This window comes from Euprymna scolopes, chromosome 4 (assembly GCF_053919585.1).
Source record: "Euprymna scolopes isolate OS-2025 chromosome 4, ASM5391958v1, whole genome shotgun sequence".
Taxonomy (NCBI): domain Eukaryota; kingdom Metazoa; phylum Mollusca; class Cephalopoda; order Sepiida; family Sepiolidae; genus Euprymna; species Euprymna scolopes.
The window spans coordinates 62,554,513-62,577,394 of record NC_136485.1 but is presented as its reverse complement, the minus strand read 5'-3'; the positions used below and the strand labels follow the sequence as shown (position 1 = coordinate 62,577,394).

The 22,882-nt window shown below is 31.4% G+C and overlaps 1 protein-coding gene across 1 annotated transcript in view; it reads right to left on the bottom strand.

The window, feature by feature from the left end:
• Positions 1–2,971: 2,971 nt before the first annotated feature.
• The window catches only part of LOC145267849 (very-long-chain (3R)-3-hydroxyacyl-CoA dehydratase-like), a 31,236-nt gene continuing 11,325 nt past the window's right edge, over positions 2,972–22,882 (bottom strand). Inside the window, exons 4-10 of the mRNA XM_080123330.1 lie at positions 19,509–19,566; positions 13,072–13,182; positions 12,613–12,740; positions 9,344–9,453; positions 7,156–7,262; positions 5,606–5,737; positions 2,972–3,086 (exon numbers count right to left, since the gene is read on the bottom strand). Coding sequence (XP_079979456.1) covers positions 3,004–3,086; positions 5,606–5,737; positions 7,156–7,262; positions 9,344–9,453; positions 12,613–12,740; positions 13,072–13,182; positions 19,509–19,566 — 729 coding nt within the window. The 3' untranslated portion in view covers positions 2,972–3,003. The remainder of the gene's footprint in view (positions 3,087–5,605; positions 5,738–7,155; positions 7,263–9,343; positions 9,454–12,612; positions 12,741–13,071; positions 13,183–19,508; positions 19,567–22,882) is intronic.

The window sequence follows — 22,882 nt, the reverse complement described above, 5'->3', positions numbered from 1 at the left end:
ATGTTTTCTAGTTCAGCTGTTGTTTAGAATGAGTGGTATCAATCAACTATCAGCCTATTAATTTTATTAAACTTTATTCTCAATTGGTTTTTAACTTTCAACCTTTTACATTATTAGTAAAAAAAAAAAAAAAAAGTTTAATCTTTAAAATCCTATAACTATACTTTGTCTATCTCAAAAGCAAAAAAAAAAAAAAATATGATTGATCGATAGCTACATTATTTGGTTCTTGTTCAGAATTCCCCCATATTAAAAAAACAACAAAAAAAAAACAACAACAAAAAAACAACAACAAAAAAAAAAAAACTAAAGAAAAGCTGTATGATGTACATACTCGTAATGAAACGAAAATATATTCCAAAAATCAGTTTCATTTCTATATAAAAAAAATAGTTTTCAAGCGATTAATGGGGATTTCTTGGTCATTACAACATAAATCTAGTAAGTATGAATTATTGTTGAGTTATCACCCCTTGTTTCTTGACATGTTTTTCAAAATGGCGGGCACAATAGACACTCCTTGGAAACTCATAAAATTTGATTTTATTTAAAAATAAAACTACTTGATCAATTTATGTGATTTTCGGAATATGATATTTTTGTTTCATCACACATGATACATACATCATACAGATATTTTTATTTTTGCTTCTTGATGTTGGAAGAATTCTGAACAAGAACTAAATAACGTAACTATCGACTAATCATTTTTATTTCCTTTTGAAATAGACAAAATATGATATAATTTTAAAAATTAAACATTTTTTTTACTAATGCTACAATTCATAATACCATTCATTCAAAAGTAACAACAGCTGACCTAGAAAACAATTCTTTCTCCTTTGTTGGAACGTGAGAACTAAAAGATGGAAGAAAGTCAGTATTACAAGGATGCCAAAAGTACACTCCTCATAAAAATGAACTTTACTTATTTTTATTTAATTCTCCTCTTGTTTAATTTGCATTCATATTTCATATTTTTTGTTCACATTTTATATTTTGTTCACATTGTATATATTTTTTTTTCACATTTCATATTTTTTGTTCCAATATGGAAGATTTTACATTTTTCTGAATTAGATAAATTACAAAATAATTATAAATCAAATCCTTTCTATGACCATCCAGAAAAATTGGCAACAAAGTGGAAAGATGTTTGACTTGTGTGACAGGATCCTAGCAAAGTGCAAAGATGCTTGACAAATTTTTAAAAAATTATTTTATTTTAGTTCTTTTTTCAACATTGCAGTTCAATGGAGCAAAAAACGTAGCAGTTACCCCCAAGACGCAACCCACAGCAGAGGACAATCTACTACTGAAGAAAGTAAGCCATAAAATGAATTTAGCTTGATAGCATTTATAGGCAGATGACACCAGTGGTACATAAACACTTGACAGAGGGGATCTTACCATTAAAAAAAACAAAAAAAAAACGTTTAAGAATGAAGCGATTTCTCCTGATGATGGATTTATCTCTCTCCTATGGTGAGAAGATATGATACAAGGGTCAGAAAGTAGGATTAAAGAGCCAGTGATGCTGAGGAGGAGCATTCTGGCCTGCAAAAAAAAAAAAAAAAAATGCTTGGGCAGCTCTGTCGGCATTCCCCAGCAGGGGCGCTTCAGGCAATTAACAATAAACTAATCCCTTCTCAAAGCGTAGATCTCCTAAAACTGCATAGGACTACCACAATCAACAGGGAAAAGGTCATTTCAGAAATGGCATAGACTGTTGATTTTGGTGCCGAAGAAAAAAAAAAAAAAATTCCTCAGCATTTTTCATCTTATGATGGTGTAGTGCTCGATCCTGTAGAACAAAAGGATCAATTGTTATTCAAACCCCGTCATAATATTATTCTTCCACAACCAATTTTTATAATTATCGATTAATACAACAAAATGTTAAATATGCATAAAATGTAGACTAAACACCTTGAGATCATAATATTTTTTTTTTTGCAACAAGAATTAACAAAAAAAATAAAAAATTATTTAAGGCAGAAGAACAAGACTTCAGCTAGTTTCATACGAGCATATGCGCTTAATAAATTTGTAAAATTAAAAATACATGATAAATTTTTTTTAGCAAAAATAAATTCCAGCAGGAGTTTTCACTCTAATAAATGTCCGTCTACAACTATCGAATGTGTAAGAATGATAGTGATTTGACAAGAAATCTTGCATGTTTTTTTAAACGCCAATACAAAGACAAAAGAAATCAGTGTATTAATTTATTTGATTGCGGACTGTTATCCTCATCTTTATTAGTTGTTGTTTCACGACGTTTCGACCAACTATTCCTCTGGCCTTCATCAGGTGGTAACCGCGACGGGATAGGAACTCCGAATCTCCTATCTGCATTCTCAGCAATTACCGCCATCCATAGTTGTTGTCTCACCATGATTTGGCCAAGTAAGCTTCTGGCTGGCTTTGGGTAGGATTGAAACCCTATCTTCAGACAATTCTCACCTGGAACCATAGAGATTCAACGTCCCTATCCACTGCGCCAGGTGAGAATTGTCTGAAGATAGCGGTTTCAATCCTACCCAAAGCCAGCCAGAAGCTTACTTGGCCAAAGCATGGTGAGACAACAGCAACTATGGATGGCGGTAATTGCTGAGAATGCAGATAGGAGATTCAGAGTTCCTATTCCATCGCAGTTACCACCTGACGAAGGCCAGAGGAATAGTTGGCTGAAACGTCATGAAACAACAACTAATAAAGATGAGGATAATAGTCCGCAATCAAATAAATTAAATAATACTCATCTCAATAATGAATTGCAATTAAATAATACATATACATTATTACATCAATAATGAATTGCAATTAAAAAAATATATAAAAAAATCAGTGTATATTCACATTGAAAGAAAAATGTTCTGACGTTTGTGCAAGTTAGGGTTAGGGTTATTTGTGCTCAGCAAAGTCTAACATGGAAAAAAAAAAAAAAAAAAAAGAATGAAAACAACCGTGAGTGAACACTAGAGAAAAAATCTGCTGCTTTTAATCCTTTTTTAGTCGAAAAGAAAAATTTGCCAGCTTTTTCTTACGTTGCTTATACATGTAGTTAAGTTGAAAATATCCAGCTGAAACAGAGAAAAATACAATGAATTAGAAACAAAAAAATAAAATAAGAAACACAAATAGAAATAACAGCAACATTTTTTTTTTTTTTTTTTTCAAATTTACTTTGTTCTGACCAAACAGCTTTTATAGTCCTCAGTATATGGGAAGCTTCCTCAGTCATGTCCAATCCCTAACAAGAAGTGACCAAACTCCAGCTGTGAATCAGATGGCTATAGAAAGCCCCCTTCCCTCCTCATTTGTACAAACATGGGGCTCTTCCCTTCTGAGCCTTGAACAATTTTCACCAGCCAATCACAAAACCTACCAGACAATATAACTTGGCATTCTATCAAATGTTTTTTTCCAAATCCACAAAATCAAAATAGAGGTTCTTCTTACCAAGATACTTCTCTTGCATATCTTAGGATAAATATAACATTAGTGGAACTTTTATCGCGTATAAAAACAAAACTGCATGTCATCTTTGTTGTCTGATTATTCTCTCAACCACTTTCAGGATCTGATCCATCAACTTGAAAGCATTCTACTTCTATCTAGAACTCCTCCTTTATACCCTTGTAACAGTTCACAATTGTATCAAGGTCACAGTCTTTCGGAACAATCTCTTCTTTTATGACCTGATTTGTCAAGACTGATCATCTCAATGCTTGTTTCATATTTATACGTCATAAAAATATCCACAATAAGAGATTTTGCAATTCGACAATTAGACATCAGAATACGATATGTATCTTTAAATAACCACTTATTAATACTAAAAGACAAACAGCTATTAATCTAATATATAAAAAGCTATATGTCTGTCCGTCTCCATATTTTCAAACTATCTCTTCCGAAACTAAAATGCAGCAAGTATAAGGATTTAGAAGCACCGCTATTCGTGGATTCAAATTTGTGAATTTATCATGTGTGAATCTCTGTAATCTAATATATAAAAGGATATATGTCTGTCTGTCCGTCTCCATATTTTAAAACTCTATCTCTTCCGAAACTAAAAGTCGCAGAACGGTGCAAAGGCGTCAAAAATTGGGTTTTTATGGACTGTTCTTTTATGGGTCTTTAGCCGGTTAAAGTAGTTTTTAATGGGTCAAAATTGAAAAAATCGTTACACATTTTGTACATTCATCTTAGTTTTAATTTTAATCAGTTCATATGCGTGTCACGTTGGTACAGTTGTAACGTCAACAGCTTTGAATGCTACAGTTTTGCCTTTAGCTGATGGCACCCATTTTTTTTTTTTTTTTTTACTTTTGAAATCATGACTATATAATAATATATATGAAATCTGGATAAATTAAAATATCATATTTAAGCATATTTTATGACCAGGCAAAGCCCTCCCTCGTTAAGGATAAAAAACACCTCTACAATACTACACATTATGAAAACTACCTGCAATAAACAGCGATGTTCAGTTTCTCAATATTTAGTGTGAGAATCCAACTTCATAGTCCATAATACATAACCACAATCCATTATCTATGATTACACTAACATCTTTTGCAAAGACTGTCTCAATAGTAAGTACATACTCATGATAGCATTACCTTTTAGATTTAGTATGAATAACCACAACTTAACTATTAGACAAAATACACCCAACTAAGAAAGAGACAAAATACACCCAACTAAGAAAGAGATAAACAGTTCAACTAAACAGACTACACACTAGATAACATCTAATGAAATTTGAATCCCAAATTTCCATCCATAAAAGCAGTAAAAAAAGAAAAAACAGATTTTAAAGATAAACACAAAAAAAAACTAAGTCGGTGGACCAATTATGACTGAACTTCGAAATGTGTACTGATATATATATATATATATATATGTCAACATTTCCGCAACACCCGAGAGTCCTGTAGCCTTACCCATCTTCACCTTACCCACAGCTTCCTGTACTATTTCTTTCTCGATTATTATAACTGGACCAAAAATTGCATATGCAACTTCTAGATTTTCTCTGACCTAATTCCTTAGAATTATATAATTGTAAGCAGCTATTAATAAAAAGTGCATATTTTAATATATTTACCAAAAATCAGACATTTTATTATATTAAAAAAAAAAAAAAAATCAAACCATATATTTAATTATGTAGTACAAAACATTTCCTGGTTATCTTTATTTAAAAATACACATCAAGTGGCTTCATGTCTTGTCTGGAGTGATTTCTATAAAAAAAATCTTCTCCAATTTCTTCAAAGTTTAGAAATATTTAAAAATATCTTATTTAAAACAAGAAAAAAAAAACGCCCTCCATCACACGCAAAATAAAACTGAAAAAGAACAAAGTTAAAGAAATAAAATGAAAGAATAAAAATATAAAAAGAAAATGAGGAAAATAACGAGAAAGAAGAAAAAAAAAGACAACGGATAAAAAAAATATAGAAAAAAAGGAAAAAAGAAAAAACAGTTGAGAAATACAATAAAGAAAAAGAAAAAGAGAAAGAAACAAAGAAAAAATGTATTATAAATATAAATCGTCAATTTTATTCAGAGAAAACAAAACACTAACCTGGAACCATTGTGAATAAATACATTTGTAAAAACCAAGGGAAATAAAATGAAAAGTTGTATACATTTGGCATGGCCAGACTAAATCTTTTTGACATCTCGTACATGGGAATTCCTGCTAAGATTATGGTTCCTGAAATAGAATAGAATAATATTGTAAAGAAATAAACAAATATTAATTTATAAAAGAAAACAAATTATCATTTTGTAAAAATTCTGGTGTATGGCCTTTTTTTTTTTTTTTTTTTAAACTAACAGGGAAGTACATAATAAAGTTTTTGTGCAATTGTCTTTTTTAAATATCAGGGTTAATATGAAGAAGCACAAAAAAAAATAAATAAAATCAGTTCTTCATTATTATTGTGAAATCCAGAAATCAAAATATTGAATTTCAATTAATACCAATGGTATCTACTTAATCATCATGTCGAAATTTGTAACATATCCAAAAATTACAAAAAAAGATGAGATAGAAAACTAATTATCAATGAAAATGGATTTCCAAATTATGAGTTACTTCAGAGTTGCCAGATTGGCCCTTTTTAAGCCAAATTTTACGAGTTTGGCCTTGAAAAATTGTATTTGGTCTTTTTAAAAATTTGGTTTTATATATATATATATATATAAAACAAACAAACTAATCCTTTTCTTTTTTTCTACATGTAATCGTTTAAAAATAAATATCCTATATGTGGGTGGGTGGGGGGTTAAGTGAGGGTACTCGTTTTAAAAAAATATGAAAACGAAAGAATGTATTATTAATATTCCTTAGCGAAAATGTTTTTATCTAATTTAATTTCCTCTAAAAACATAAAAAGCATATGATTTTAATTTCATATGAAACAACACAAATGCTTAGGAGTCAACATCTTTAATATAGCCATTTTTATTTTATATAGCATTTATACAGAATATTTTCCATTTGGCCATTTTTGGCCCTTTTTGCTGAAAAATTTGGCTTTAAATATATTTTTTTATAGTTTGGCAACCTGAGAAACTTTTGTGTTTGCATTCACCATTCAAAACAATATGGCTGGCCTTTTTTCTTGTGAATACATGATTTTTGTAATAATGCCAGAATACTTAACTAATTATGGCATGACAATTATGTAGATAACATTACTTATTGTCGAAATTGACAAAAAATTTAAGTAGTTATTGTTTTTTTAATGAAAACTCAATTTTTGAGCTGCCAAATTTTTCTATAAGAACGAAGAACCAAAATTTTTTTACAAAAGACAACAAAACATCTTTGTGGAATGTAACATAGTTTCTGTTATGTTGGAGGAATGTTTTATTTAGCTGTTGGCATTTCATTGCACAAGTTCGTATCTTATCTGAGTCGTTCTTGTTTAGTCAGAAGACTTTACTTTATTTAGTGGCCATCTCAATTTCCACCAAGTCAATGGCATACTGCATTATCTCTTTTATAGAGAGTTGATCAGAGCAAGGGAGATAATCCAAACATTACAGGCAGAAACTAAATCTCCATTATGATATGACAAGCAAAACTTTTCATAAAAATAGATTGTAGAATAACATAATACAAACCTTCCAGAAATATCCCAAGAGGATAAAGAATTATCCAAGCAGAATACCGGAGCCATGTGATAAGTCGAGCTTCTCTGTCAATTGTTTGTAGCATGTAATAAGGGTATCTGGAAAGAATGAAAAAATAGATTTAAGGACATCTGGAAAAATATGGCATCTAGAAAGAATATGAAAAATAGACTTAAGATATCTGGGAAAAAGGGAAATCTAGAAAGCATGGGAAAAAGGGAAATCTAGAAAGAATGGGGGAAAATAGACTTGTAGATATCTGGAAAAATAGATGCGAAGACATTTATAAAGAATTAACAAAAATAAAAAATAGATTTTAGAATTTAAGATAAGGATAAAAATCTAAAACAAAAAAAAATATCTCATCTTAGAAGAAATAATAAGGTGCTTGTCTAGAAACCCTCTCCCATTATTAACAAACAAAAATCAAGAAAAATCTGTAGATGAAAGATAGAAAATCATTTTTAAGTGAATTAGATTTTTTTCAATGCCATGCCATCCCCATGTTAGGAACAGCTTTCTAAAATCTTGATTTGGAGTTATCTTCATTCTTTCCTGAGACTATTTTCAAGGTTGCATCCCGAAACTGTTGCTCACAGTTTAACCATGAAATTTCATTTTCTTATTTGAAAATAAAACTACTTGATCATGCTTGATTATAGTCAGCTAACATCTTCCCTAATTTTCCGTATGGCTGCTACTGGAACCGGTGAAAAGGCAAAATAGTCTCTTCGCATTTTTTTGTTATTCAGTATTTGTATTTTGAGGCAATGTATTGAAATAAAATATAAAAACGGACATTATTGAAAAATATACAATAAAAAATAAAAATTATACAAATAAAAAATAAAAATATACAAATAAAAAATAAAGATATACAATAAAAAATAAAATTATACAAATAAAAAATAAAATTATACAAATAAAAAATAAAATTATACAAATAAAAAATAAAATTATACAAATAAAAAATAAAATTATACAAATAAAAATCATGCGATTAGTCTTTATTTGTACCTTTATTTTTATTATTAAAAGTTTTTATTTTATTTGAAATTTTATATTTATATTTTCAATAATTAAAAAAAAAAAAAAAATTGAAAAAGTGTTTTCAATAATCTATATAAATTCGTATTCCTGTCTGTTTGTTTGTTCCCAATTTGATTAATACAAAAGGTCCGTTACTTTACTCTTCCATTTATTTCTATATATATAGTAGGATTCTTGCAAAATATACAATTAAGAGTTCACCTCATTTGCATATTACATTAAGGAAAATTGATTTTACTAAATAGCAGTATGTTAGTTAATGTTTCTTGCATATTAATATTTATAAACGCTATTTTTCAAGGTCACAAAATCGTAAGTCATCGTAGTCCAGTGGGTAAAATAGTTTGCAAAATACCTTTTAATTTCATTCTCATTTCAGGTTCGAGCCTGCCTACATCGCTAATTCAAAAATTTTTTTGTGGTCGCTCTGGCAACGCTATTTTTATTGAAAAAAAAAAAAAAAAAGTTTTTATTTATTTATTTTTTGGGGGAGGGGGGGTGTTCTTGCCAACATACGGGCAACAAAGTACTCAATATCTGGAGAATAGTTTCTTTTCTTTGTATCCCTTCTCTTGAAATATCTGGTAGAGAGGGTATCATGCACTTCTTTTTTTTGTTGTTGGTGGTGGTGGTGGTGGTGGGGTGGGGGGGGATTACATTTACATTGTTTTTACCCGTTCCCTTATTTTTATCCTTAGTGTATAGCAAGTGTGTTCGAAACGAAACTTCATGTCGACCCGGGCAACGCCGGGTACCTATGCTAATTAATAAAAATTAAAAATTGGAAAAAGCTGTTTTCACTAAAATGTAAAAAAAAATGTAAAAAAAAAAAAAATACATGCACAAGGGGAGATATACATGCGAGAGAAAACAGCAAAGGAACTATTGACTCGTCACCAGTTCCAGTAGCAGCCATGCGGAAAATTAGGGGAGATGTTAGCTGACTATAAACAATCAATTTAGTATGATTTTTGGTATACAATATTTTCTTTCCGTTATGGAAAGTATATCATACAGAATTTACTTTCTTCCCCCCCCATGGGGGTAATTCTGTACAAGTCCCAACAATAATAACAATAAACGAGTATAAAACCATTTAAGATGCAAAATATAAAAGCATAGATGTTACCTCATTATTTCTGAAAAACTCCATACAAGAATCAATAGCCAAAGAGCAGGAATATGTTGGAGGTAGCTGTCGTACATAACAATTAGTAAAATAAAATTTCGACCTAGAACCTGCAAGAGATTAAAAAAAATAAATAGATGGGGGAAAAAAATGGTTAATGATTAAATAATTCATATCATACAACATTAATAATTTTTATTCACATTTGAAGCAATAAAAAGCAATTATTTTCTTCCATACCTATCTATATTATAAAATTGTCCCTTGCAAGTCATATTCAAATGCAACTTGAGTGTTGATGTAGTATAGGAAACAGGTGAAAATTGCATTCCAAGTAAAAACTCTTTCATATTCTTATGCACTATCAGGCAAAACTAAGTATCCTTACAAAAAAAAAAAAAAAAGGAAAAATTATCAAATAATATTTTAATCAAAACAAAATAAGAATTAGTTTAATTATATTTTGTCGATCCGCCATCATTATAACTTGGTTAAATGACAGACAGACTCATCTCCCCCTGATTTACAGGATTTATGCTCTTATCAATGGTGAATTAGCAAAAAGCTACAATTTATTTTAACACTGAATTTTACTTTTTATTTAAACTTCTACTTGATCATTTTTCTCATTTTTTTTTTTTTTTTTTTTCATAAGGATACATATTTTTGCCTATTTTTTAGACAATGCCAATGCAATTTTGTTCATAACACCATTTGAATTTGATATGAGACAACAGTAATTGACAATATTGAAGAATTCAGTAACTGTTATTTTCTAATGTAGTGTAATGAATTAGGATAGTATGGTCTCATATTTTAGTTTTTAATTTTTGATGTATATCTTTTTTCCAAAAGAAATATTTACTTAATTTGGTGAGTGCCTTCATCTAAACCAGGAACCTATTATACAAGATACGACACAATTAGATACAATACCTTGGTAAATAAATATTTAATTGAAAATCATGTTTTTTGCAAGGATTTGCAGTGTAACAGATAAAGTATTAAGTAAATTTAATCAGAAATGACACTCTTCTGGAAGTTGAAGTGTCAACTTAAGATTTCTACTCCATTATGGCTGACGGAATGAGACCATGCTATCTTCATAGATTAAATAAAGAGTTCCGTTCAAAATTCAATGCAGATTCTCAAGTTTGATAGAAAGAGTCCAGAGTTCTACAAGATACACTTGAAGAAAGTTGGCAGTTACATTTGCTGAAGCACTGTGTGAATAACATCCAAGATGAGAACAGTAATCAAAATAGTTCAAATAATCTTGATTAAAAAATTTGAATTCTTCAATATTCTAATTTGATCTATTTATCATCAGGTATTCAATGCTTTTTTTTTTCTTTCAACCAAATTGCATTGGCATCAACTTAAACAACAACAAAAAATTATACACTATGCACAATGTTTCTAACTAACTACAAACTTCTATTTAAAAATTACTAGCCTGGGTGCCTGGCATAGCCCGGGTGTTTGAAGGTATTTGTTGAGACAAAAAAAAAAAAAAAAAAAAAAAAAGTGGTAGTAGGCAGGCTCGAATTGGTACCACGGAGGAAAAGAACGTGAAAAAAAAAAAAAAAAAAAAAAAAGTGATGTCTTGCTGTTGCGCCCACTTCCAAACTGGAAGTGACAAATGTTGAAATTAAGGCTTGTGAATCAAAAAGAAGGGATGACTTTCAAAAATATCGGCGAAAAAAGCGTCCCCTCACTGTAGAAAAGTGCCCAGTTGAGGGTGAAGGAATTAATGTTTTTAGCCAATTTTTAATATTTGTCATCCGAAGGGTTGAGTTTCAAAACGATACCTTTCTTGTGAAGATCCGTAGCCTCTGTTGAAAGTTTTAAGCAGACATACCAACATACATACATTTAAACAGACAGATGAGATTTATATTATAAATGTTACTATTTTTAGCAGAGGGATACCCGGCGTGGCCCGGGTGTTTGTAGGTGTGTATGTTGGTGGTGTGTGTGTGTGTGTGTGTGTGTGTGTGTGTGTGTGTGTGTGTGTGATCAAAACAACCCTGTTTTAAAAAAATGTTGGCCAGGTGTTTGGAGGTGTAAAAGAAAAAAAAAGTTTTAGTAGGAAAGTAGGTTTGAACCCCAAACCTTTGACGTGGAGATGGAAACGAAATGGAAAAAAACCCTGGGACCTAGCCATCTTGGTCACGAGAGAAGAGGAATGAAAAACCTCTTTATTTAATGTTTATAAAATGAAATTAACAGGTGCAAGAACCTTAAGTCGCGTGATGTTTGACCTTGAAACATGTATTATTAATGTTATCAGCTTTGTTGCATTAAAAGAAAAATTGTCGCAGCTTTTTTTTTTTTTTTAAATTTTTTTTTTTAATGTTTTGATTAAAAAAAAAAAAAATATTGGGTCCTAAATTACGAGATGAAAAAAAAAAAATGAACAAATCTCTTAGTAAAAAAGAGTGGTCTCCCTCTGCACAGTGACAAATTGTATAACAGCGCGGACAACACAACCAGTACAAGACGAAAGGCAGAACCATAGCATGGATGTTGAGGTCGTTAATGATCATCGGAGAGGGAGATAGGGGATGTCACATATGGCTTTACAGAGTTATTAACCTCCAAGTAGATATGTTTCAGTAATGTTTTGCAGGTAAACTGATAGGCAGTGTTCCAGAATGATCACCAAACCAATAAGATTTCTATCTTGTTCCCCCCCCCCCGTTTTGAAAGATCATGTGTACCAGAACAATTGCCAAAACAATTGGAGAATTCAAAACAGCAGATTTGTGGCATAACAATGGAAGAGTGTCGCAGGATAGTCAACAATATTGTCTAACGCCTACCATCATATCTTGTAGAAATTCCATTTAATAGGAGACATCGAATAAAGAATCATTTTAATTATTAATCATTTCAGCATTAAGAAAATCATATTTATGCCGAGACCCTTTTTTTTTTTTTTATGTTAGAGCACAAGTGTTTTACACTTATTAAAGGGTCAGAATTTATCCGTCGTGGGATGAACAAATTGATAGATTAAACAGCAGTGGATTTTGTTTCATTTACATAAAATAAATAAAAGACAAAAGAAAGAAAAAAAAAGAAAATAGAACAAAATAGAAAGAAAAATATAGAAAAAATTAAAAAAACGTTAAAAGAAAACATTTAAAAAGAAAGAAAAAAGGAAAAGAAAGAAAGAAGAAAGGAAAAGAAAGAAAAAAGGAAAAGAAAGAAAGAAAAAAGGAAAAGAAAGAAAGGAAAAGAAAGAAATGAAACAGATTTCTTACCTGGACTGCAGTTGGAATAACTTTTGTCTTTACAATTCCAAATATTGCATGAAAGATTTCAAGAAATGCAATCAACTGTATACACAGCAATTGACTGCCAACACTTTCAAAAACATTTAATTTGGAATCTGGTAAAAAATAAAAAAAAATAAAAAAATCAGGAATTTTCAAATGCAATTTAAATCTGTACTTCTAATTTCTACTGCTAAAATAAATGATGAAAGATTATCCCCCACCCCCCGCGAATTAGTTATGTTTGTGGACATAATAATTATAGCACTTTCAAAACTAATGACAGTATACTATTTGTTGTTTTTTTATTGAATTTATTTATGAATTAAGGAAAAGCGATGTTAAATGAATAGAAAAAAAAAAGATGAGAGTAAATGAAAGATGTCTTTCAGAAATTTATAAATATTAAAAAAAAAAATTCTATCAGTATAACAGAATGCTGCTTACCTTCGCCATACTTATAGTAATGATACTGCATACTACCGCAGACGTAAGAAAAGCCGACAAACTGGAACAAGTTATACATGAATAAGTAATTGAAGTTGATCACAGACTTGGCTAAAAATATAGAAAAAAAAAGAAAAGCACCATTTTTTATTCTGCATATATGTCAGCAATTTGATACATCTGTAAACTAAAGATCAAAACTAATTTCATTCCTGGTTTTATAGTCACAGACTGAACTTTAGAAAATTAAAATTTTAGATAAAAAGTACATTTAGAAAATGTGCCAGGTTATAAAATTATTGGATTACCACTATGTATGTGCACATGCATTGCGATGCATGCTATGTTCAGCAAAGATATGATACAATGCGTGTTACAAATGTGACAGGAATAATATCGGCCTCTGAGTTTGACCGCCTAGAATTTGGTTTCTCTATCTGGAAAAGTAATTGCCTCTTAAAGATTCGAAAAATTCCATACTGAGATTATGAGCCACTTTAGATTCAACAGAAGTTATATCTAGTCTAGATAATAGACACCCTCGTCAGTCGGTTTTTATGTCCATAGATTAACAGCTGATGAATCTTGAATGGTTGTGTAGTGTGGTCTAATATATATTCTGAAAAAGAAAGGCAATGAGAGAGTTTGAGTTTCTGTGGGTTCCAGAACAGATGGGTCTTAAGCTGATGGGCTGTTTGTATTCATTTGGAAGAGAGGTTTGTTCTAAGTTTGTCATTAAGGTTTAAGAATAAATCGCCATTATTGGTTTTAAACTTGAATTATGATACGGCATAATCATGTTGACACACTGGTTCCCGTCAGATAAGCAACACTGAGCCTGGCCATTACTAAAATGGGCGACTAATTTGGGAATTCCAGGCACTGTATGTAGAAAGAGGAGGTCTACACCTCCCTGCAAGAGTTGCAGAAGTCTAATGTTGCCATTTCCCCGAACAGGAATATGCATGCAACTGGGGACCGCTTGTGAATTTCATACTCCCATGGAACTTCCTCCTTTGGAGGAAGCCGATTAAACCCAAGTAGGATTAGTGCCGTTTCATGCAATGACTGAAATCACATTTACTGGCATTATGGACAGTATCAAAATCAAGCACTGAATTTGGAAAAAGGTATAGAGTTAACAATCACAACACGTGTATATTCATATTAATAAAATTATGAGGAAACTTCAAATGTGCCTGTGTTTTTATAAATATTTTTTTTTAGTTACAATTGTTGTTGTTATATGGCATTTACCCTAAACATGTTGAACTTGCTTCCTCCAAAGGAGAAAATGTCAAGGGAATATTAAATTCACAGGCGGTTCTCAGTCGCATGTAATGTTTGGTGAATTTTTCGTTAGGAAGACAGTATCTTGAGACAGCCTGATCTGGTAGCACTAAATGTCATGACAGGTATTACCATTCTGGTCCAAATGGACCTGAGAGCAACGGTAACTAAAGAGCAATTCCACATTCCTCCCCCAAAATAGGGCCTCACCATTAAATGTCTTTTAAAGTCATACTCTATAGTTACAATTATAATAATATTAATCCAAATAAAAAAAAAGCATAAAATAAAATGAAATCTCCAAAAATCCTTTTCCAAGCTTTATTAATGTTAATTATCTTTCTTTTTGCTTACATACAAGTCTGATATTACATACATCTTCTCTCTATTGGCCGGATTGCTAATTGACATTTGTAGCTCTTAGCTTCTTATAAATAAATATAAGATTACAAAAAGAGTAAAATCCTCCCAGGAAACATTGAGTAGCTAAGCCAATACTTACATATTAACATGGAGAAATATTTAAGCATGGATTCTGATTTATTAAAAAAATTTCATTGAATTTACATTCCAACCTTTCATGTATCTTTATTTTCCCTTCTTTTAAATAAATACTAGTGGCATTCCAAAGTAATGCCTTCTATTAATTAAATTCTGCCCAAATAGATCAAAGGAGATTGCAAATTGTATTGTTATGATGACTAAACTTATGAATTCATCTCTCTGTTGCAGATATTGACAGTGTGAGATTAAGAAAGCAATCCTTGTTATGGATGTGTGCTAGAAACAGAGATGCGTTATTAGAATTCCTAGCAAAAGTGCATTGAGAATAGTGGTGACTATGTTGAAAAATAAATTCGGGAGCACTAAAGCTCGCTTCTTTTAATGGTATAACTCTCGTCTTTGTAGCTCTTCAACTTTTTGAGTTAAAAAAAAAAAGAAAAAAAAAAAGAAGCTTGACTTTTGGAATGATCCTTGTATAAAGCTAAAACCTTTTCACTTGAGTAAAAAGCGAAGTTGGTTCATTTATTTTATTTTGATATTGCCACTAAACTTTTCCCTTTTTGGCATCAACTTGTATAAACGATGCATCTTGTTTAATTTCAAAAAGTGAACTGAATGTGAGATCATACCGATATTAAGTGAAATTGAATGGCGGCCGATAGCACCGTGTCGGTTATTGAAGTGCTATTATGAAACATAGGATGAATTTAGGTGAAAACTGTGACATATACCTTAACAATAATATTTATTAATATATTTACAACTGAAAGAAGAAATTGAAGCTGCTGTGCGACGCAGTACGCACGTCAATTGAAATCACCTCTCTAATGTGAATGAATGCAAGGGACATAACCTTAAAATCTTTAATATACAAAGGCGAGAGTTACTTCCCTTTATTTACAAAAAACGTTTTCCATATTTATTTATAGACTAGCCCGGCGTTGCCCGGGTGTTTGTAGGTGTGTGTTGAGCAAAAGTTGTAGCAGACAGGCTCGAACTCGTGACATGAAGGCGGAAAAGAAAGTGGAGGCGTGTGTAATACTGTTGGTCGAGCAAAAAAATAGTAGTAAGCAGGCTCGAACCCGTACTGCAAAGGAGGAAAAGAAAGTGAAAAAAAAAAAAAAAAGTGATGTGTTTGCTGTTACGACCACATCCAAACCGGAAGTGACGTAGATTTACATTAAGGCTAGACAATTGAAAAGAGGCGATAACTTTCGAAAATATCGATGAAAAAAGCGACCTCTTAGAAAAGTGCCCACTTGAAGGTGAAGGAATTAATGTTTTTGGCCAATTTTTCGATATTTGTTGTCCAAATGGTCGAGCTTCAAAATAATACTGATCTTGTGAAAATCTGTCGCCTCTGTCGAAAGTTGTAGACATACAAACATACATACATTTAAACAGACAGGTGAGATTTATATTATAGATCAATATGTTTTACATCTAGTAGAGGCCAACTAGCAACGCAGCCAAAACTGTACTAAGTGTAATAGAGTGCGGACGCGCACTTGCAGATGTATACAAAATGTGAAATGACGTTACCGTAAGGAAAAAGAAAAAAAGACTATAAAAAAGAGAGCAGGCTCGAAACAACATTTGAGAGAACAGAGGTCAGAGAGAAGGAGCACGATCACGTTTTATTCGGGAAAGTACCTAGAAATAAATGTCATTGTTATAAAAAAAAGAGTTATTACTTGTCCTTTGCGATGTACTCTGCTACATGTTGGGTCCCAAGTGTCTACCTGTTAACGCATGTGTAAACGTGTGCACTGCATTAAAAAAGTGGAAATGTGCAAGATGGTGAGCAAACTTCCATGTGACGCACAGTCAAAATTACTTTCTACATGTGTGTACTGAGGAATAGATAGCTTCCAATATGAGATTAAAAAAAAAAAAAGAAGTCTGTTTCTATCTAATCCTTGCCATGGCAACATCCAAACTATCTTTACTGCAAGGGCAGATTACTCTTTTAAAGTCTGATTCATCAATCCAGACCTTATTTACTTGCTTGCACACAAGGGCAGAGTTAGACACGACAAGTTTTAATGTGGGCAAAAATCCAGCTCCCAAAAAATGGGACACTCTGGATTTGGAAAAATTCCACCTGGTCATGTTTTTAATTTTACAAGTTTAGAATTTGGTGAGCAAACAAGGTTAGGAATAAATGTGAATTTTAATGTTTCTGTAATTTGGTTGCTGTGTGTATTACAAGATGAAGTATGCAAAATACTAATGGTACATTATTGGGTGCTTCTTTGTTATAACGAGAATTGAAATTCAAGTAAAACTAATGTTTATCTAGTTAATCGTCATGTTACAGTAATAAACATATCTAAAAATTACGAAAACGAGAAGGTAGAAAATTAATTATTAATGAAAACTGCTTTTGAAGACGATTTAGCGAAAATGAAGTTTTGATAAATTGGCCTAAGATTTTCAGAAAATAATTACCTCCCTTTTATTACGATTCAAACTATCCAACTTTTTTTCTTTCTTTTTTTTTTTTAAACAAAATTCAATCTTCACTAATTTTCTTTGAAAACTATTTACATTAATAATTAATTTTGTACCTTATCGTTTTTTTGTCATTTTTGGATATATTCATTAATATTACATGAACAATAAATAGATATAACATTGGTTTTACTTGAAATTCAATATTTGGATTTTAGAATTTCGCTATTATAATGAAGAAGTGCAAATTATTGTTTTAAAAATTATTTTTCAGTCTTTTGCAAAATTGAAAAAAATAATTTTTTCTTTTGACATCAAATTAGAATTCTTAATACAAGGGCCCGGTAATATTTTTCAGACACTTTAGTATTCGACTTTCCGAGTACCATAGAGTGGCGAAATTCCTTCAATAGAATAGCATAAACATATAGAGACAATACCTGTAATAAAACTGGAAGAAAATCGATTAGATAAGGAAAAATATTTAATTTTCATCATTTTTTACAAAACACATGCAACATTATTTTTTGGATATTGTTGAAAAACTTAAGTCTGTAATATCACCTTTCTTCTCAATAACTTTTATCAATCTCTTCATAATGATCAAACATTTGCACAATAACATTTCTACGTGTTTCTATTAGTTGTTTTTGGCATCTAGTATTCATTCCCATAGTTGAGCCTCTTTCGTTATTTCAGGTCCATCATAGATAAGTTGCGCAAGCATTTCCAAAACATTTTCCATTAAATTTAGATCTGGACTTTTTGCAGGCCATTCTAAAGTAGTCATATTCACTTTAGCCATCCATTCTTTCATGAGTTTTTCACATGGATGCTGCAATTGTCTTGCTGTAGAACGAAATCATTCCCCATCTTATCCTTGGTAGGGCTTTCTCGTCCAGCAACTGTTTGTAGCTTTCGCTGTTCTGTTGTTCTTTTAGCCACTCCAACCATATATTTCCATTAGCAAAGATCATACCCCCAAACTATAACTCCTCTTCCTCCCATCTGTCGTTTGTTCAGTACAACAGACTCACCCCTTCTCGACCAAGTACACCAACCATCGGGCCCATCAAACTTGAAATATATAACCTTAAAGTCAACATGCTTTGTTAACCACCTTTTAGCACTCTCCAGTCTTGCGCCTTTGTGTTTCTTTGTTAGTGTAATTTTTTTCTTAGCCTTTGCATACTTCAAACCAATCCTATGCAGCGTTCTTTGTAGTGTTCGGACATTTAAATCCAATTCACATTTCTCCTTCACTTTTTTTGCTGTAACTTTTTCTTCAGATGTCAAAAGCCGTGTCATAGTTCTCTTCATTCTCCTTTCAGTCCTCTTGCCAATTGATCTTTTCCATCCTCTCTTCTTTTTCCACTTGAAGTTTGAATGTATCCAGCATGTATTCGACCGTTGATTTCGACAGCTTCAAATCCATGGCAAACCTTCTGATGCTGAGGCCATCCTCCCGCTTCTTCCGTGCCAAACAAATGTCTTCTTTTGAATGCATTTTACCTCATTAAACTTAATTGCTTGCCAGTAGAATACAACAGATAATTGATTCTAATGATGACAACTAAGTGTACAAGCAGAAAATTTGCATACAGCAACATATACATGAACATAACTCTTAATAAAATAGGATTTTTTTGTCATGTCTGAAAAATGGTGTTGCGCAAGTTTTCACAAAAATCACAAAAAACTAAAAGTATCAAAGTCAAACTAAAAAAATGATTACACTAGTGTTGAATTTTCACCCCCTCAAAAGTTTTTGGCACTAGCAACCACCTTGAAGTACTTTTTTCAAAGTGTCTGAAAAATATTGTCGGGCCCCTGTACATGCACAAGGCAGTAACAATGATTAAGTGGTTGTTTTAAAAGATAATACAAATTCATTGAGAAATGAAAAGAGATATGACTTGAAAGTCGTGAAAAAAATTGTAAAATATGCATAATAGAAAAAAAGAAAAAAAAAAGGAGAACCCCCCCCCTCTTCCTCAAACAAATAAACTAAAATGGTAGCTTTTAAATCATAAACTGCTGGAGCCATTTCTGGGACTGACATACGATTCTCTATAAATACTATTGACTGGATAAGTATTGAAATCCTCTGGGATATCCATTCCTTATAATTACAGAGAAAAAGAATAAACTACGATACTATTCAAACGCTGAATAAATGTTATACTTACTTTCAGCATTCTTCATGCTGTTATTTTCGAATGATTTTAGCAAATCATTTTCAGAAGTCTGTGAAAAGGAAGAATATTTAAAATAAATTATTATTCTACAAACCAAACCTGGAAAATTGGAAACTAAATCACAAAATGCCATACCAAAATTTATCACTAAATTTCTTATGAGAATTTTAACCCTTATTATTGATAAAAAAATATTTTATGATTTTATAGTATTGAGTTTTAAGTCAAATAAAAAGATCAAGGAGAAAGTTAGCATAAGAGGTCAGACGGACTAGATCTTTCTTTTTACTTTTTATGTCCTGCAAAAAAGACAGAAAAAAAACAAAAAAAAACAAAGACACTAAATATAAATTTAAAACTACAAAAATGTTCACCAATCCTCCCCCCTACACCATATTTAAAGATATAGGGGAGGGGGAAAGTGGACAGGTTTTCATTGTCTTAATCCAAATTAACTATACACAATCCATGACCGAATTTTTCTCATAATTAAACTGAGTCACTAATAAGTCTACATATTTATTCTATCCTTACTGATGATATATCAAAGTGAAATCTGGCGAGTGGGAATTGAGGACATATGTTGCATGGAGAGAAATAATAGGAGAAGTATACTATGGATGTGCAATGTGTGTCTTAGACAGGCTTAGGTTTGATAACCTCAGATGAAGATTAAATCTGGATAGTATAGAGAGATGCGAAGAGAAGAGGAGACTTTGATGATATGGCCACATTGAAAGAATGAATGAGTGAGAGTTCTTGGTTTAGTAGTAGTGTTGGGACGATTAATCGGAAATTGGAAAGATTGGAGCTTTTTGAGGTATTGGAATCGGTATCGTAAAAATTTGAGCTTATTTTCTGATGCCAAAACCGATTCCTTTATCTTTTTTTTTTTTTAATCTCTGTTTGTAGTAATAATAAAATAATATTTATCGATTTAAACTTCCAGTAAGACCAAAATCTCTAGAACACCCCCTCACAAGTGTGTTTTTATGCTTAAGAAAATATAGGCAAATTTAAGATGTGTTTTTACGGCAATCGGGACAAAATAACACTTTTATAGTTAAATATTTAGAGATTTCATAAGAATCGGAATCGGGAAAAATATTTGAATCATCCCATCACTAGTTAATAGATGTAGAACAGTTAGAGAGCTAAGAAAAACATGGAAGGAACTGATAAGGATTAACTTGAAAAAAAAAAAAAAAAAAAAAAAAGGATAAATAAAGACTTGGCCAGAGATAGTTTAGTTTGGAAGTTAATTTCTGAATCCAATGCATGCTAGAATGTAAAACATACATTAAACTGGATATGATGATCACAAACACCGTCTAACCTCTTGTCAATCACAAACACCGTCTAACCTCTTGATGGAAATAATCACTAATTTGTAGACTCATTATTAGAAGCTTTTATGAAAAGAATGGATAGTTTTTTGGTTATCTCACACACACACAAAAAAAAACAAGTAAAGAACTTGTGTTTGTAGCTGGATTTCTTTTATATAAATGTGATTGGAAAAGATAGTTTTTGGTTAGTAGATGTAGAACAGTTGAGATAATAGGTTCAATTCACAGGGAACACATGGGAGGAAGTGATAAAAATGGACCTCAGATATAAATAAAGACCTGGCCTGTTATAACTTACTGTATAAATTAAGTCTTTTATTTGTAAGTCGTAAAAAGTTCTTAGTCTATTCATATAATTTAGTGTAGTTTGATTGTATACACACGACACAGTGTCCTACTCTGTTAAGATGGCTGCTGGCATATGGTCTCATGTTGTTCTTATGTGAAGACGTGATAACTTATTTCAGAGTTAAAGCAGGGGAGGCAACTTTGCCTTTAGAGAAGAGTTATTTCCCTTCGACCATGTTATCGTCCTAACATAGCCAGAGAGAAGTTACTTCAGATCTCAATTTCTTAAAAACATCCAACCCAACACATGCTGACATATAAAACAGATGTTAAACTGAATATGATGAACTTTGGAGATATTAGTAAGGTCAAATAAATCTAGAAAGATTTATTAACTCAATAACGATAATATAACAAAGTAATCAACGATGATGTAATGAATAAAGTGACAAAAAAAAAAAAAAATCAACTATAAATGAGGAAGCATTCAAACTAAAGCTATATAATAGAATAAAGTGAATAGTTAAGTTACAAGCATTTATCATACAGAAAGACCACAAAGATAACTTTACAGATAAACTATCTTGATGATTATTAGAATAATTGCCTAGAAAAAAAAAATGAGCAAACAAATATTATAAGAAAAAATAAACATTGAAATAGAAATAGATTGAATGTGAATCGATGGAAAAAATACTAAAGCAACAATAAAATGGTGTATTCCGGAAAGGACAATTAATGGAACTCCTCTTCACTAACGCTGTAATTCATACCAACAAATTGCATCTTCAATGTTTTCTCTCAACTGTCCAAACACTCAACTCTCTCCTCAATTCATCCTTCTTAAAGCAGCTATTCCCCTCATATGCAAATTAATGCTATGTCTAAAAGAAATCCAGCTACAAACACAAGTTCTTTACTTCTTTTTCTTTCTGTGATTCCTGTACCTGGCATGCCAAACGGATGCACTGTTACTTGTGTGCAAATTATTTAGGATAATAGATAAACATCTCTCTAAAAGCAATAAGCCATCAAAAATTATCAATAATAATAATAATAATAATAATATTAAACTTAATTGTTGCATGGTTAACATGCAATCAATAATAAATAAAAAATAATTAGTGATAGTATCAGTGCTAATACTATTAATGTTAATAATAATATTAATTAATGTAATTGCAGAATAAAAATTAATTGCCCACTAATGAAATCAAAATAGACTTCGTGGCTTAGTGGGGGATGCCCTTTTCTCTACCCTGCAACCTCTCTCCCACAGAAGAGACGTTGCGAGCCTATCCTTGTTTTATCGTTATTTCCATGGCAGGTGTTCGTCTGAACTCCAATCTCTGGTCCCCCCTCGCCAATCTTTCATGAAAAACACCCGTCTAGCTGAATCCACTGTGAAAAATTTCCCCCACTCTATATCTGTGCCTAAATCAAAATGTGGATTCCATGAACAAAGCTTCTTTCTTAGAACTGCACGCCAGTGGAACTGTTCCGTCTGCCTGCTTCCCTCCGGACTACAACTTGGATGTCTTCAAGTCTAATGTTAACAAATTCCTAATAAACTGCCCTCTTAATTAAACACTTCATCAAATCTCCACACTAACGTAATGTACTTGCAATAACCCTTATCCCTGAGTGGCTTCCTGGCCTTGATAAGTGGTGATCACTGTGTAAAAAAAAAAAAAAAAAAAGAATAAATGTTCAACATCTAATATTATA